The 14,400-nt window shown below is 41.7% G+C and overlaps 1 protein-coding gene across 1 annotated transcript in view; it reads right to left on the bottom strand.

Annotated features, from left to right (window-relative positions):
* Window positions 1–12,709, bottom strand: part of prkar1b (protein kinase, cAMP-dependent, regulatory, type I, beta) — a 159,149-nt gene extending 146,440 nt beyond the window's left edge. Inside the window, exons 1-2 of the mRNA XM_072269564.1 lie at window positions 12,643–12,709; window positions 11,882–12,049 (exon numbers count right to left, since the gene is read on the bottom strand). Of these exons, the coding sequence (XP_072125665.1) occupies window positions 11,882–12,049 (168 nt within the window). The 5' untranslated portion in view covers window positions 12,643–12,709. The remainder of the gene's footprint in view (window positions 1–11,881; window positions 12,050–12,642) is intronic.
* Window positions 12,710–14,400: the final 1,691 nt, after the last annotated feature.

Below are 14,400 nucleotides of genomic sequence, written 5' to 3'. Positions count from 1 at the left end.
TTATACTGTAACTACCTACTCTAGAACGCTTCTTTGCTTATCCTCCATGACAAATTAAGCTGCCTATACCCACTATTTGAGCAGTGGGTCCTCCCCTCCCTACCAAGGAAGGGATACTTCCAGCTAACAAAGTAGTTTAAACACACAAACTCGAGGAATTAGTCCTGATGAAGGGTCTCGGCCTGAAACGTCGACTGTACCTCTTCCTAGAAATGCTGCCTGGCCTGCTGCATTCACCAGCAACTTTGATGTGTGTTGCGTTAGTTTAAACACAGTTCATTTGTTTTTAGTGATACATGTTTAAATCCAGACAAAACTGTTAAAACACATTTAAAACTCAGAGGATTTTCTATCTAAAAAATTCCAAATTAAACCTACTTCTAAACCACAGAGTATTTCCGATAGACAAGTACAATTCCTGTAAGACATATAGATGTATGTCATAGACACAAGACATACCAACAATGCACATAAGTAAATCATCCATCACAGAAATTGAAGCTAGAGGAATGGATTCCAGTCACCCCATCTTTCTATCATTCTTCTTGATACTCTTTAACCATTCCTAATAAGCCTGAACTGCCAACGACATTTATACCATTTTTCTGCCACTTGAGTGACTTCACACACATATAATTCCTCAGATACCCTTTTTGATTTACACAAATGGTCCAAAAGCTTCTTGGGAGGCATAGTTCCCCAGGAACCCATAATTAATGCTGTAATCTGGCTCTTCGAGCATACGAACTTCCCTACTATCAACAGATCAGCCATTTGTTAAGTTAATTGATATTACCCATCTGGTCTGCAAGCTTCCTTCAACTAAATAAATTAGCCAGCATTGTCTGGTTTGGGACAAGCCCAATTAAATAACCCATCATCTTACACTGCAACTCTTGAGAAGCCAGTTCAGGTGCTGTGACCCAACATCCTACATGTTATACACAATGCACCTGCTTGCAAAGCTGTCCTTTCAACTTCATTATTGTGTGCCATTTATATTAACTACTGAAGACTGGTTCCCCTTACAACAAGCTAAACAAAGAATACTAGTTGGAAGTTTATCTCATTCCAAAACAACCCTTTGATCTTTAAGCAACACACACAAAAAATGCTGCCTGGCCTGCTGCATTCACCAGCATTTTTTGTGTGTGTTGCTTGAATTTCCAGCATCTGCAGATTTCCTCGTGTTTGCACCTTTCATCTTCAGAAGTGTCAGCTGCTGTGTTTAGAAAACAAAGCTTGGCAAATAAAGAAAAGGCCCCTTACCTCAGGAAGAGACTATCTAGCACATTCCAAGATCACAACATCTGAATTTGAAACTAGTTCGTAATGCAGAAAATTATTAGTAGCACTTATACTGGAATGCTTTATTTTTTCCATTTACTTAATGATTATGAATGTTGCTGAGAAACCCAGCATCTATTCCCCCATTTCTAATTGTTCTTGTTAATATGATGTTAGACTCCACCAATGTTTTGTTTCAAAAAGGTGTTCTGTTAGATGAGGAGTTCCAAGGTGTTCATCCCAACCCTATCTGAACCTAGCATTGCATTAGAACATACAGCCAAACTAGCGTAAGTGCAATCACATAACCTTTGGTTTGAGCTGGGGAAGCTCTCTATATTTTTGATGACATCTTCCAGCGCTGTGTTGGTGATTCAGACTAAATGAATAGGACAGTAACTAGTCATATTGAGATTGCCCTACAATATTACACAAGGATCAGGAAACTTACACTGATCCTTGTGTAATATCCCATTTCAATCCTTATTTTTTTCAAACTAAACTTATTTTTCACCCATAGTCTTCACTATCCGCTTCCTCATTTTACATGCACAGAATATATGGATCCCAGATCAACCTCTACAGCTACCGGAGGACTCACCACTACATAATTCCTTAGGAGATCATACGCGACCAAATGATCATACTACATGCTATTTTTAATGTCTAGACACAGCAACAAAAAAAAAGGGATGCACTTTGTAGAATTTGAAAGGGTAAATTCTTCATTACGCTAAAGCAAACATGATAAAAGCCTGTTTTGAAGTTTCGTTCACAAATTTGTGCATCACAATTTCAATTTATTTTCATCAAGGATAACATTAATAATCCCCAATTTATAATACATTATACTCTTTTCATTAGCCTTTAAGTGCATTTAATGAACATGTACAGTAATGTTTAAGTCTTCATATCTTATTCAATACCCTCTGAAAGGGTATCACAATATACCTACTTGGCTCTGCTTTACACATAATAATGATTATTCTCAATTTCCATGAGATTGCTGGATCATTGGGAAGATCATTACATGAAGTATTCTTTGTACTTTTTTTTTAAAAATACAATCGGCTTAAGTTTTGGCTCAGAGTGGTCTTATAATTAGGGAATTAATCTTTCTAACCACAAAGAAACCCTAGAATCCATGGGGCACTTTCCATTTTCAGAAAAACACAGTGCACCTCAAGCATGAGGAGTCCACTCACAAACAGTGAAAGGGAGGTACATCATCCCTCTTCTCTGTCAAACACGATTCATCATACTTGTGACAGATCCCGCAAAAGACTCTTCAGCCACGTCAAACTCCAGAAACGAAAGGAAGCAAGAATTCTTTGACCCCCCCAAGGAACTCAGACCATTTAAAAAAGTATTCTTCATTTTTTAAGAATGTAAACATCATCCACAAAGCCAGCATTACCCATCAATAATAAGTCTTCAATGTGGAAGATGATGAGCTGCCTTCTTGAACTGCCTTCACAAAAATGTATTCCTACAATACTTTTAAGTAGTTGCCATAGAGTCATAAAGCACAGGAAAGGGCCATTCAGCCCATCTAGTCTGTGCAGAACTATTATTTTGCCTCGTCCCATCAACCTACATGTAGACCATAGCCCTCCCATCCATGTAACTATCTGAAACCATCTTAAATGTTGAAATCGAACCCACATCCACCATTTACTTCCACTGGCAGCTTGTTTCAAACTTCCATCACTATCTGAGTGAAGACATTCCTCTTAAACATTTCACCTTTCACCCTTGACTTCTAGTTCTAGTCTCAACCAACTTCAGTGAAAAAAACCTGCTTGCATTTATCCTATCTATACCAATTATTTTAATTACCCTTCATTCTTCTACACTCAGACTCAGTTATGTTGAAGCAATGACAATATTTCCCAGTCAGAATAGTATGCAACTTGGAAAGTAATTCTTAGTTTACTATAGTTCCATGCCATTGATATCATTTTCCTTGTTGGTGGTAGATAGATGACTCAGGTTTGGGAAATGGGAAATCCTCCTGAGGATCCCAAGCGAATAACAGTTTGCAGATGGTACACAATACAGACACAATGCACCCATACTGGAAGGAATTGTTAAGTGGAAGACAAGATTTAATCAGGCATCCTGCTTTGTTCTGAATGGTGTTAAGTTTCTTGAATGCAATAAGGACTTTAGTCATCCTGTCAACACGAGAGCATTCCATCATGTTTCTTACTTGAGCCTTAGACATGTTGGAATGAAGCTTTGGAGACTTAGGAGTCAAGTAAACTATAGGAAAGTCAGCCTCTAGCCTGCCCTTGTAAACACAATATTTGTGGGCAGGTCCACATGAGTTTCTGATTAACAGTAATTCTCCAATTGTTGATAACTTGCAAGACAGCAATGGTTATGCCACTGAAAACAAGGGCTAGTGGATTCTCTCCCTATTGGAGATGGCCATTGTCTAGCATCTGCTTGGCACAAATCTATTTTGTAACTTATCAGAACATGCTTCATGTTCTCCACTTTGTGCTGTATGCAGGTGTTCAATCTGTTTAACCCTGAATTATGAATGGAATTGAACATTGTTTGCTGAACTACATTCTACAGAGGCATGGTTGAGAGTGTGCTGACCTTTTGCATCACAACCCAGTACTCCAGCTGCAGTGCTGTCGACAAAAAAGCCTTGCAGAGGGTGGTTAGGAGAGCAGAGAAGGTTACTGGGGTCTCCCTACCTTCTATCCAAGACCTCTTTCAGGGTCAATGCCTCCAGAAGACACAGTACATCATTAAAGACCCCTCACACCCTCTCCATGAACTGTTTGTTCTTCTGCCATCAGGCAAACATTACAGGAGCATCAAAACTAAAACCACAAGGCTACTAAACAGCTTCCTCCCACAGGCAGTCAGACTGCTAAATAGCTGCTCTACCTGACTCTGCTTTGGACACTTTTAACTTGCACTGGACACTTATAACTTGATTTTAACTGACATGTGGCTGTTGTGTTTTACTATTTATTGTTATGTTTATTATTTAGTGTTGCATTTGTTATGTTATGATTGCACTGCTCCTGGGAAACGCTGTCTCATTCTGCCCTGCAGAGCTGATGTACGGTTAGAATAACAATAAAGTTTTTTTGAATTGAATTGATGAATGCACATACCCACTTGTCTTTATAACGGAAGATAGATCATTCATAAAGCAACTGAAGAAGGTTGGGCCAAGGATATTTTTCTCCTTATACTCATTGACTATTGTTTTATCAAGGGCCTTCATATCACAACTGATCAAACACTGCCCTGTGAATCAAAAGCCACCACTGGCTTTCAATTCTTGGACAAAGGTTGGAGCGGTTAGAAGAGGAACGGCCCTTGTCAAATCTAAATTGAGCATTGGTGAAAATGTGCTGCTTCACAGCTCTGAGGAATGACAATTTCCATCACTTGGCTGATATCCAGGGGAAAAAATGGTTGGGCCGAGATCAGAATCAGATTTAATATCACCAACATATGTTGTGAGATTTGTTAACTTTGCAGAGCAGTACAATGCAATACGTGATAATATGGAAAAAATAAATTACAGTAAATATTTACTATGATAAATAATATCTCAAGAACCTAACCTGGTTCCAACATATGTATACAACTATAAAGGCAGGAAGACAGTGGCTATATTTCATTAGGAGTTTGAGGAGATTTTGGTACGTCACCAAAAACACTCACAAATTTCTACAGACGTATCAGGAAGGGCATACAGAAGCCTGAAGGCACACACTCAGGTGATCCAGGAACAGCTTCTTCCCCTCTGCCATCCGATTTCTGAATGGACATTGAACCCATGAACACTACCTCACTACTTTTTTTTTAAATTTCAGTTTTTGCAGATCATAGCAATGAGAAGAAGGAATATCCTTGGTGGTGGGGATACTTAATGACAGATGTTGCCTTTCTGAGGCACTGCTGCTTAAAGATGTCTTGGATGCTATGGAGGTTAGTGATCATGATGGAGCAGACCAATTTTACAACTCTCTGCAGCTTATTTTGATCCAGGTCCTTGCTGAGGCAAGGATCCTGAATTTAGCTGCATTGAATTTATTATGCTTGACATGAGAAAGCTCCCACTTTGCTCAAAGTTCAAAAGTTCAATGTAAATTTATTACCAAAGTACATACATGTCACCATATACTACCGAGATTCATTTTCTTGTTGGCATTCATAGTAGAACAAAGAATAACAAAAGAATCAATGAAAAACTACAGAAGCAAAGATGGACAAACAGGCAATGTGCTAAAGACAAAATGCAAATACAAAAAAAACATTTAGTATTGAGAACATGTACTGCAGGCTCCTTGAAAGTGAGTCCATAGGTTGTGGAGTCAGTTCAGAAGTGAGGTGAATGAAGTTACCTTGTGAAGTTATTATCAAGAATATACCACTGTTGTAAATGTACAGGAATAGTTGGCTCAAGGTGTAATTAGCAAGAAGTCAATCCTTCAGTACAACAGGTAGGATACAGTTCAACTCTGCAGTTATCCAGTGGACTCAGCCATTTCTTGATGTCAGAGTGAATCAAATTGGCTAAACACTGGATTATATGATGGGACTTCTCAGCAAGAGACAGGATGGATCATCCCCTCAATACTTCTGGATGAATACTGGCCAAAATTACCTTCTGGCACTCACATACTAGATTCTGTCATCCTTAAGGATAGGGAGGCTCCGTCGGCTGCTTAGTTAACCATCACTATTCACAGCAGGGCTAGAGCTTGGACCTGATCTAATAATTACTAGGTTCTCTCTACTGCATACTGATTAGACTCAGGTGGCTTTGTGTTGCAAACTCACCCAGGCTGGAATCTTATTTTTAAGGTACGTCTGTGGCTGCTCCCCAAGTGTCCTTTCGTTGAGCCATGGTTGAACCCCTGGATTGATCTTAGTTGTGGGCCATGGGATATGTAGATCATGAAGCATAGCTTGTGGTGGAATATATTTCTCCTCTGTGGAATGCCCATAGCACTTTAAAGACATCCAGTTTTGAAGCAAACTTGTCCCACTTTCAAGATGTCCTTGGTATGAAAACTTCACCACTAGGATTGTGCAGTGGTCTCACTGACCAATGCTGTCATGAATATTTAGGAAACAAGCAGTTTCTTTGTGTTTCTTTCATCCAGTCTGAAGCTTTGTTCTTCAAGACCCAACCAGCTTGGTAATGGTGATGCAACCATGCCACTCTTGGCAAAGGACATCAAGGTCTCCTGTTCAAACTGTATGTTCTGTGTCCTTGCTGGTTGCAATAACTTCTCCAATCATTGTTCAGCAGAGAATTGTGCTGATAACCACTTGCCATTCAGCAATGGTTAATCTGGTGGTGGGTTTAATTGGCCATTTCTGATTTGATGCCATTAGACTGGAATTCAGTTTGAGGGTTCCATTAGCAGCTCCTTCCTGCAGGTACAGGCTGCACTCAGTTGTTGACTTGGTTCAATTTTTTTTTCTATACATGCCCGTAGATGACTTCTGCCAAGATGGCAGTGCACTCAGTCACAGTGGCCTCTCTGGGTCCAAACAAAGGAGTAATTGTTCATCCCTCATTTTTTTTTATATATACGATCACAAAACACTGCTGGCTATTAAGAACATCAAATACTGCCAGCTTACCCCACCAGCGAGTTGCTTGACAGTGATGAAGCTGGACTTGTTGCGTATAGTGTTGTGTACTGCATTGCTTGCTACAGCCATCCAGGGATGAAGGTGTCAGAGGCAATGTGAGGAGGTGGTGCACGGTCCAATAAATGGCACAAATGAGTGTCTTGGACATTTTCTTTTAAAACTGTGATCGCAAGACCCTGTTGGACATTGGTAATGCAAAATAGTGCAAGGCCGGTTCATCTGCAAGACCGATAGTGGGGAACTACGTTGCCTCGGTTGTTGCGCAGACTAGGCCTTCATGCTACAGGGTTGCCAGAAGCAGCCGCCCAGTAGAGGAGATGGCAGAGGCAATGGAGGAGAGAGCAGGGGCCTCTGTGGGCCTTTCATCGAACCAGCCTTGGGGAAAGAAAAGCTGCATTGCATTCACCTGCAGCAGCACTAGCCTGACGAGTTGTTCTTGCAGAAACGTGGCTCCAAGGCAACATCCCATGCACCATCAAACTACAGGTTCTGACTCTCGAAGACTTTGTGTGCCTGTTTTTTCTGCTATTATAACTATATGTTCTATGTACGGTGTGTGTGACTGCTGGTACTGTGTTTTGCACCTTGGCTCCAGAGGAACACTGTTTCACTTGGCTATGTTCATGTGTGTGGTTGAAAGACAATTAAACTTGAACTTGAAATATACGAAAGGCACTCGATATAGTAACGGTAGCTCACAGAACAGTAATGAATGGCACCATAAGCACACAAAACTGATTAAAAAAACTATTACTTATGATGAAAAGAGAAAACTAATTCTGTTTGTAGGATCAAACATATGTACATTAGTCTGGCTTTTGAATGTTATGGGAGCTCACTTATATGTACAGGTATCCATAGGTTGGGTGTTCCTAACCGGGGAAGAGCCCACCAATTGATCACTATCTTGGTTGGACCACACACACACACCACACACACAGTGCTAGAAAAACTCTGGTCAAGCAGCATCTGAAGGGAAAGAGGTGGAGAGCCAGAGGGAGCTGATAAGCAGGTCCTGGTGGGGGAGGGGGCAAAATATGGGAACAGAAGGGGTGAGAAGGCCACATAAATTAGGGAAAATGGGGGAGGGGGGAGAGAGAAGTTACTAGGTTAGAGAAATTGATGTCCATGCCATTAGGTTGCAGAATATGAAATGTTTCATGTCCAACCCACCTCTTGCCTCATTATGGCAGTAGGGGAGGCCATAGACAGACATGTCAGTGTGGGAATAGGACATGGAGATCCTGGCTATTGTGCTTTCCTATATTCCATGGCCTACTGTACTCTTCTTTCAGATTCCTTCTTCTTCAGCCCTTTACCTCTTCCACCCATCTCCTCCCAGTTTCTCACATTATTCTCTATCATTTCCCCTATCCCACCCACCTATCCTCTCCCTATTTCTCGCTTACTTCCTGCCAGCTTGTGTTCCTCCCCCAGACCTGATGAAGGATACTGTCCATTTCGTTCCATAGTGGCTGCATGATTTCCTCCAGCATTTTGTGTGTTGCTCGAAATTTCAAGCATGTGCAGAATCTCTGTGTCTACACCATCTTTGTTGGATCTATCCTGTCAGTGAGAGAGAAGCTCCCATGGATTGGTAATGGCTGTTTCTAGCAAGAAGTCTCTAAAGCACAACTTTGTAACTATGGCAGGCTGTTGCTCAAATAGCTTGTAGAACTAATCACACTTTTTAAAAAAAAATACCAGTTACAAGAAAACCATACGGACAGTTTTTACAATCATTTTCAGGTAGTCTAATGAACCAGCTACACCATGAAATCACTGGTACTGTAAAGCATTGAGCTAATCACTACGCTACCATGCTGCCTCAACTTAAAAGCCAATTTATTATCAAAGTACATATATGTCACCATATAGGACAGCAACAGGCCTTTCTGCCCACAATCTTGTGCCAAGCCAATTAAATTCTTCATATGGCTGACTAATCTCTTCTGCCTACACAATGTCCATATCCCTCACATTCATGTACCTATCTAAATGTCTCTTAAAAGTCCCTAATGTACAGTGCCCGTAAAAAGTATTCCCCCATCTTGTAAGTTTTCATGTTTTATTGTTTTACAACATCGAATCACAATAGATTTAATTTGGCTTCTTTGACAGAAAAAGGCTCTTTCGTGTCAGTGAAAACAGATGTCTACAAAGTGATCTAAATTCATTACAAATACAAAACACGAAATAATTGATTGCACAAGTGTTCACCCCTTCAAGTCAGTATTTAGTAGATGCACCTTTGGCAGCAATTACAGCTTTGAGTCTGTGTGGATAGGTCTATACCAGCTTTGCACATCTGGACACCGCAATTTTTCCACATTCTTCTTTACAAAACTGCTCAAGCTCTGTCAGATTGCATGGGATCGTGAGTGAACAGCCCTTTTCAGTCAAAGTACTCCATTGGATTGAGGTCTGGACTCCAGGACATTAACTTTGTTGTTTTTAAGCAATTCCTGGGTAGCTTTGCCTTTATGCTTGGGCTCAGTGTCTTGCTGAAAAACAAATCTTCTCCAAGTGTCAGGTTTTCCTCCAGGATTTCCCTGCATTTTGATGCATTCATTTTACCTTCTACCTTCAGAAACCTTCCAGGGCCTGCTGCAGTGAAGCATTCCTACTGCATGATGCAGACACCACCATGGTGGTAAGGATGGTGTGTTTTTGATAATGTGTGGTGTTCGGCTTACGCCAAACATAGCGTTTAGTCTGATGGCCAAAAAGCTCAATTTTGGTTTCATCAGACCATAGAACCTTCTTCCAGCTGACTTCAGAGACTCCCACGTCTTCAGGCAAACTCCACTGAGATTTCATGTAAGATTTTTTCCCCCCAACAGTGGTTTTCTCTTTCCTCTCTTCCATAAAGCTGCAACTGGTGAAGCACCCCGGCAACAGTTGTTGTATGTGTAGTCTCTCCCACAGTCACTGAAGCTTGTAATTCCTTCAGAGTTGTCATAGGTCTCTTGGTGGCCTCCCTCACTAGTCCCCTTCTTGCACGGTCACTCAGGTTTTGAGGACGACTTGCTCTAGGCAGATTTACAGCTGTGCCATATCCTTTCCATTTCTTGATGAATGACTTAAAAGTGTACTCCAAGGGATATTCAGTGACTTGGAAGTTTTCTTGTGTTCACCTCCTCACTTGTCTTTTTCAATAACCTTTCAATGGAGTTGCTTTGAGTGTTCTTTTGTCTTCGTGGTGTAGTTTTTGCCAGGATACTGACTCATCAGCAGTTGGACCTTCCAAATACAGGTGTATTTTTACTACAATCAATTGAAACACCTTGACTCCACACAGTGATCTCCATTTACCTAGTTAGGTGACTTCTAAAACCAACAGACTGCACCAGTGATGATTTGGTCTGTCATACTAAAGGAGGTGAATATTTATACAATTATTTTGTGTTTTATATTTTAATTAATTTAGCTCACTTTGTAGACATCTGCTTTCACTTTGACAGGAAAGAGTCTATTTCTGTTGATCAATGTCAAAAAAAGCCAATTTAAATCCATTGTGATTCGATGTTGTAAAACAATAAAACATGGGGGGGGAGGCAGTTGAAGTGTGAATTTTTTTCTACAGGCATTGTATCTGCCTCGACCACCATCCCATCCCAGGCAGCACATTCCATGCACCCACCACTTGGTGTAAAATAACTTGCCCTTTACATCTCATTTGAAATTACCCCCTCTCACCTTAAATGCATGTCCTGTGGTATTAGACATTTGGACACTGGGAAAAAAAGATACTGTCTGCCTACTCTATACTTCTTATAACCTCATAAATGTATATCTACACTGAGATTCATTTAATTGCTGGCATTCACAAAAAAATGGTTCTAATGGAAGAGAATGAGCTCATTCTGATTAAACTGCATCACCTGCCACTCCTACAGGGGTTTCCAACCTGGGGTCCACAGACACTCTCGGTAAGTGGTAATGGTCCATGGTATAAAAAGGGTTGGGAACCGCTGCTTCAGAATCATGGTTTAAGCAGTGGCTCAATCCAATACACTGCCTCCAGACCAGAAGCAAAGCCATCTGGCACAGAAAATATTTTACTATTAAAAGATTAGGAAGGATACACCACATGGATACCCTTGGCAAACACCTCTTGATCATAAAGTTTTTTTAAAAATCTAGTAATTCAGGTGGCCATATAACAGTAACACAAATTATTATACAATTTAAAAAATTAACACCCCCACCTGATCTACTATTCTACCAATCATATACATTACTTCTTTTGAAGATACTACAACTAATATAATTTTGTTCACAATGTTAAACTGAGAATTTCAGTGCCAGTACATTACATCACAGGTAAGTACAAAGCACCACTAGGTATAAGCACCAAGTCTTAAATCTCAAATTGTTAATGCCAAAAGAACATATTTTAAATATCTGATGCTCTGGGACACACTTTCAATCATGTGTTATGCTATGGACACAAGGGTAGGGGAAGCTAAAATCTAATTTCAGAATGAGCAAGACAATTGAAAACTAGCATGCAGGTGACAACAAATTTACATTGCTACACAATAAGGGGCAAAAAGTAGAGTATTTTGTAATAATAATTCATCAAGTGCCAGAACTGAGTGTGTGCCTAGCTAAAACCAGAGTCCATGGGGCTTTACAACTACAATTGCAAAAGATCTTGCAACTTAGCCACACATTTGTGGGCTTTGCTTTGATTTGGTGTGAATGCACTTGATGCACAGTTGTCAAGATGCTTGCTGAACCTCAGAAGTCAACCTGTGGGTTTCCCATCAACATTGCCAATGGACCACCCATACATCAAAGATTTGTCACCTCAAGTTAAAAAAAATCACCCTCGGTGGAATATAAAACAAGATGTAAGCAACCAGGAATCATTCCCACCCTATGTATAATTTTTAAGAATTGCATTTCTATATAAGGGGCGGGCAGCTTCCGTTGTTTTTACCTTTTCCAGCTTATCGAAATGCTCCTTCAGGAACTTCATTGGGCGCTCAGGTTTTGCGATGCAGAGGCTGACAATACATTCCTTCAGGATCTGCTGGATGTTGTGCTTCTGGACATAAACTTCGCATCCCTTCAGGCTCTCGTCTTCCTCCACATTCGACGACGCCATCTTTTATGCGGTTTATATTATCACAGAAGAGAATTAGATGCAAATGAATGACTCGTCTCTGCACGAACCCTTCCCTGCCTCCTCCTCCTCCTCCTCCTCCTCCTCCGCTCCCTGGCGCCCCTCGCTCGTGCACGCGCACGCGGAGCCACGCCGCTGATCAATGACAAGGGATGGGCGAGTCGCTGTCAGTCGGGTGCCCTGCTCGGGGGTGGTTATGGCAGCAGTGGGTATTGCCCGCCGGCGGTCGCCATTGGCCTTGGAAAGACAGAACAAGTCGGACGCCAGCTGACATTCCGGTTCCCTTGGCGCGGCGCCCCGCCCCCCCCCCGCGGGCACGCGCGCGAGTCGACGGGCAGAGAGAGAGAGGTCGCGCGCCCGGCCTCCCGGAGCCGCGCGTGCGCACTCAAGCCGCCGTCCATCGGAGCGCGCGCCCGGCTCCCCTCGCAGCCACTTCGCAAAGATGCGGGGAATGCGGCGCCGTGCTGCAAACGCTTCGGAGAGATTTACAGTAACGGAAATCAGGCGTGTTTCCGGATGCTGGAGATCTAAAATAGAACGAATACATTTTTTTTCTCCCCTGTTGTAAAACAAACCTCGGTACGTCCGGAAGCATAGCGGGTACCGAGAGCGAGAAAATGAGAGAGCGGAAATAAATGGTCCACTTTATACCAATGACCTTATGTACGACTCAACCCACTTCACAGCCAATTAAGTACTTAAAACATATCCCACTGTTGCAATACAGGAACCTGCCAGTCAAATTCTTGACAGTCTCTGTCTATCAACCTCTCCAAATAAAGCAGTAGAATGTGAATCAATGGCCTTTATTCTGTGACCCCCTCCCCGAAGAGAGAGCATCAGATCCTAAGCATGAAATTCTTTTAAAAACCGTTTTTATTCTAGCCCGAAATCTACTTCCATGGCCTTATTTGGCAAGGTTTGCCCTTCGCTCGCGACTATCTCTCTATCCGTTGGTTCGTTTGTGGATATGCCCAGTCCATCACAGGCAAAACCCTTCCCACCATTGAGCGTATTTACAAGGAGCGCTGCTACAAGAAAGCAGCATCCGTCATCAAGGACCCTCTCCATCCAGACATGCCCTCTTCTCATTACTACCATCGGGAAGGAGGTACAGGAGCCCAAGGTCCCACACCACCAAGCTCAGAAACCGTTATTACCCCTCAACCATCAGGCTCCTGAACCAGCGTGGACAACTTCACTCACCCCAACACTGAACTGATTCTACGATCCACTTTACAATTCATGTTCTCAGTATTTTAATTAAGTTCAAGGTTCAGAGTGCTAAGAAAATTTATTATTAAGTTCTACTAAATGACACTATATACTACCATGAAATTTTTTTTTGTAGGAATTCGCAGTTTGTCTCTTTTTTTGCAGGCAGTTTACCAGTCTTTCTTTATGTATAGTCTATAATTTCTATTCTATCTCTTTATTTTTCTGTAAATGCCCGCAAGAAAAATGAATCTCGGGATAGCTCATAACAACGTCGCTGCTTGTTCTTTTCCGCACCTCGTTGGGCACTGGGCTGGAACCTTGCCATTTCTTTTACTTTCCCTTACTCACTCTTCCTTCAGTTGGTCCTGACGAAGGGTCTCGGCCTGAAATGTCAAAAAATTCCTTACTCACTCTTCCTTCAGTTAGTCCTGACGAAGGGTCTCGGCCTGAAACGTCGACTGTACCTCTTCCTACAGATGCTGCCTGGCCTGCTGCGTTCACCAGCAACTTTTATGTGTGCCGTTTCTTTTAGTCTGTTTTTACGAGATCGGGTTGCTCGACGCTCAACACCGCAGAAGCCGGCCGGATTCAAACCCGGGACCTTTGGCCTCCAGATCCGGTGCGTATTCCACTATACCACCGACAGGCTAACATATAGATCCCCTGATAATAAATTTCACCTTGACATTGATAGTTACCAAGCACTGAATGTTACAGTTTTGTACAGACCCTTCTGCCCACTTTGTTGTACCATCCTTTATACCTATTCCAATATCAATCTAACTCTTCCCTCCCACAAAACCTTCCATTTTTCTATCATCCATGAACTCTTCGGGGTTTCTTAAATGTCTTTATTAGCCTGTTTTTAACATGATTAATTTCACCGAGAATGAACATGTCCAAAAAAAATCCTTGTGAACTCCTTTCTCCCAGAAAGATGGGACTCGCTGTCTCAGCAATTAATCAACCAATTACAAATCCATTTTATAATATTTCCACTTCTAGTTTACTGATTTTCAGAGAAAACTCATTCCTACCAAATGAATAGCCTCCCCAGTCATCCAAGATTTTCCTGTAGTCTCCAGAAATTGCAGGTCAACCTCAGAATCACTAAT

Source organism: Mobula birostris, chromosome 9 (genome assembly GCF_030028105.1).
Source record: "Mobula birostris isolate sMobBir1 chromosome 9, sMobBir1.hap1, whole genome shotgun sequence".
Taxonomy (NCBI): Eukaryota; Metazoa; Chordata; class Chondrichthyes; order Myliobatiformes; family Myliobatidae; genus Mobula; species Mobula birostris.
Note: the sequence above shows the minus strand (reverse complement) of the source record. Positions and strands in the feature narration are given on the sequence as shown.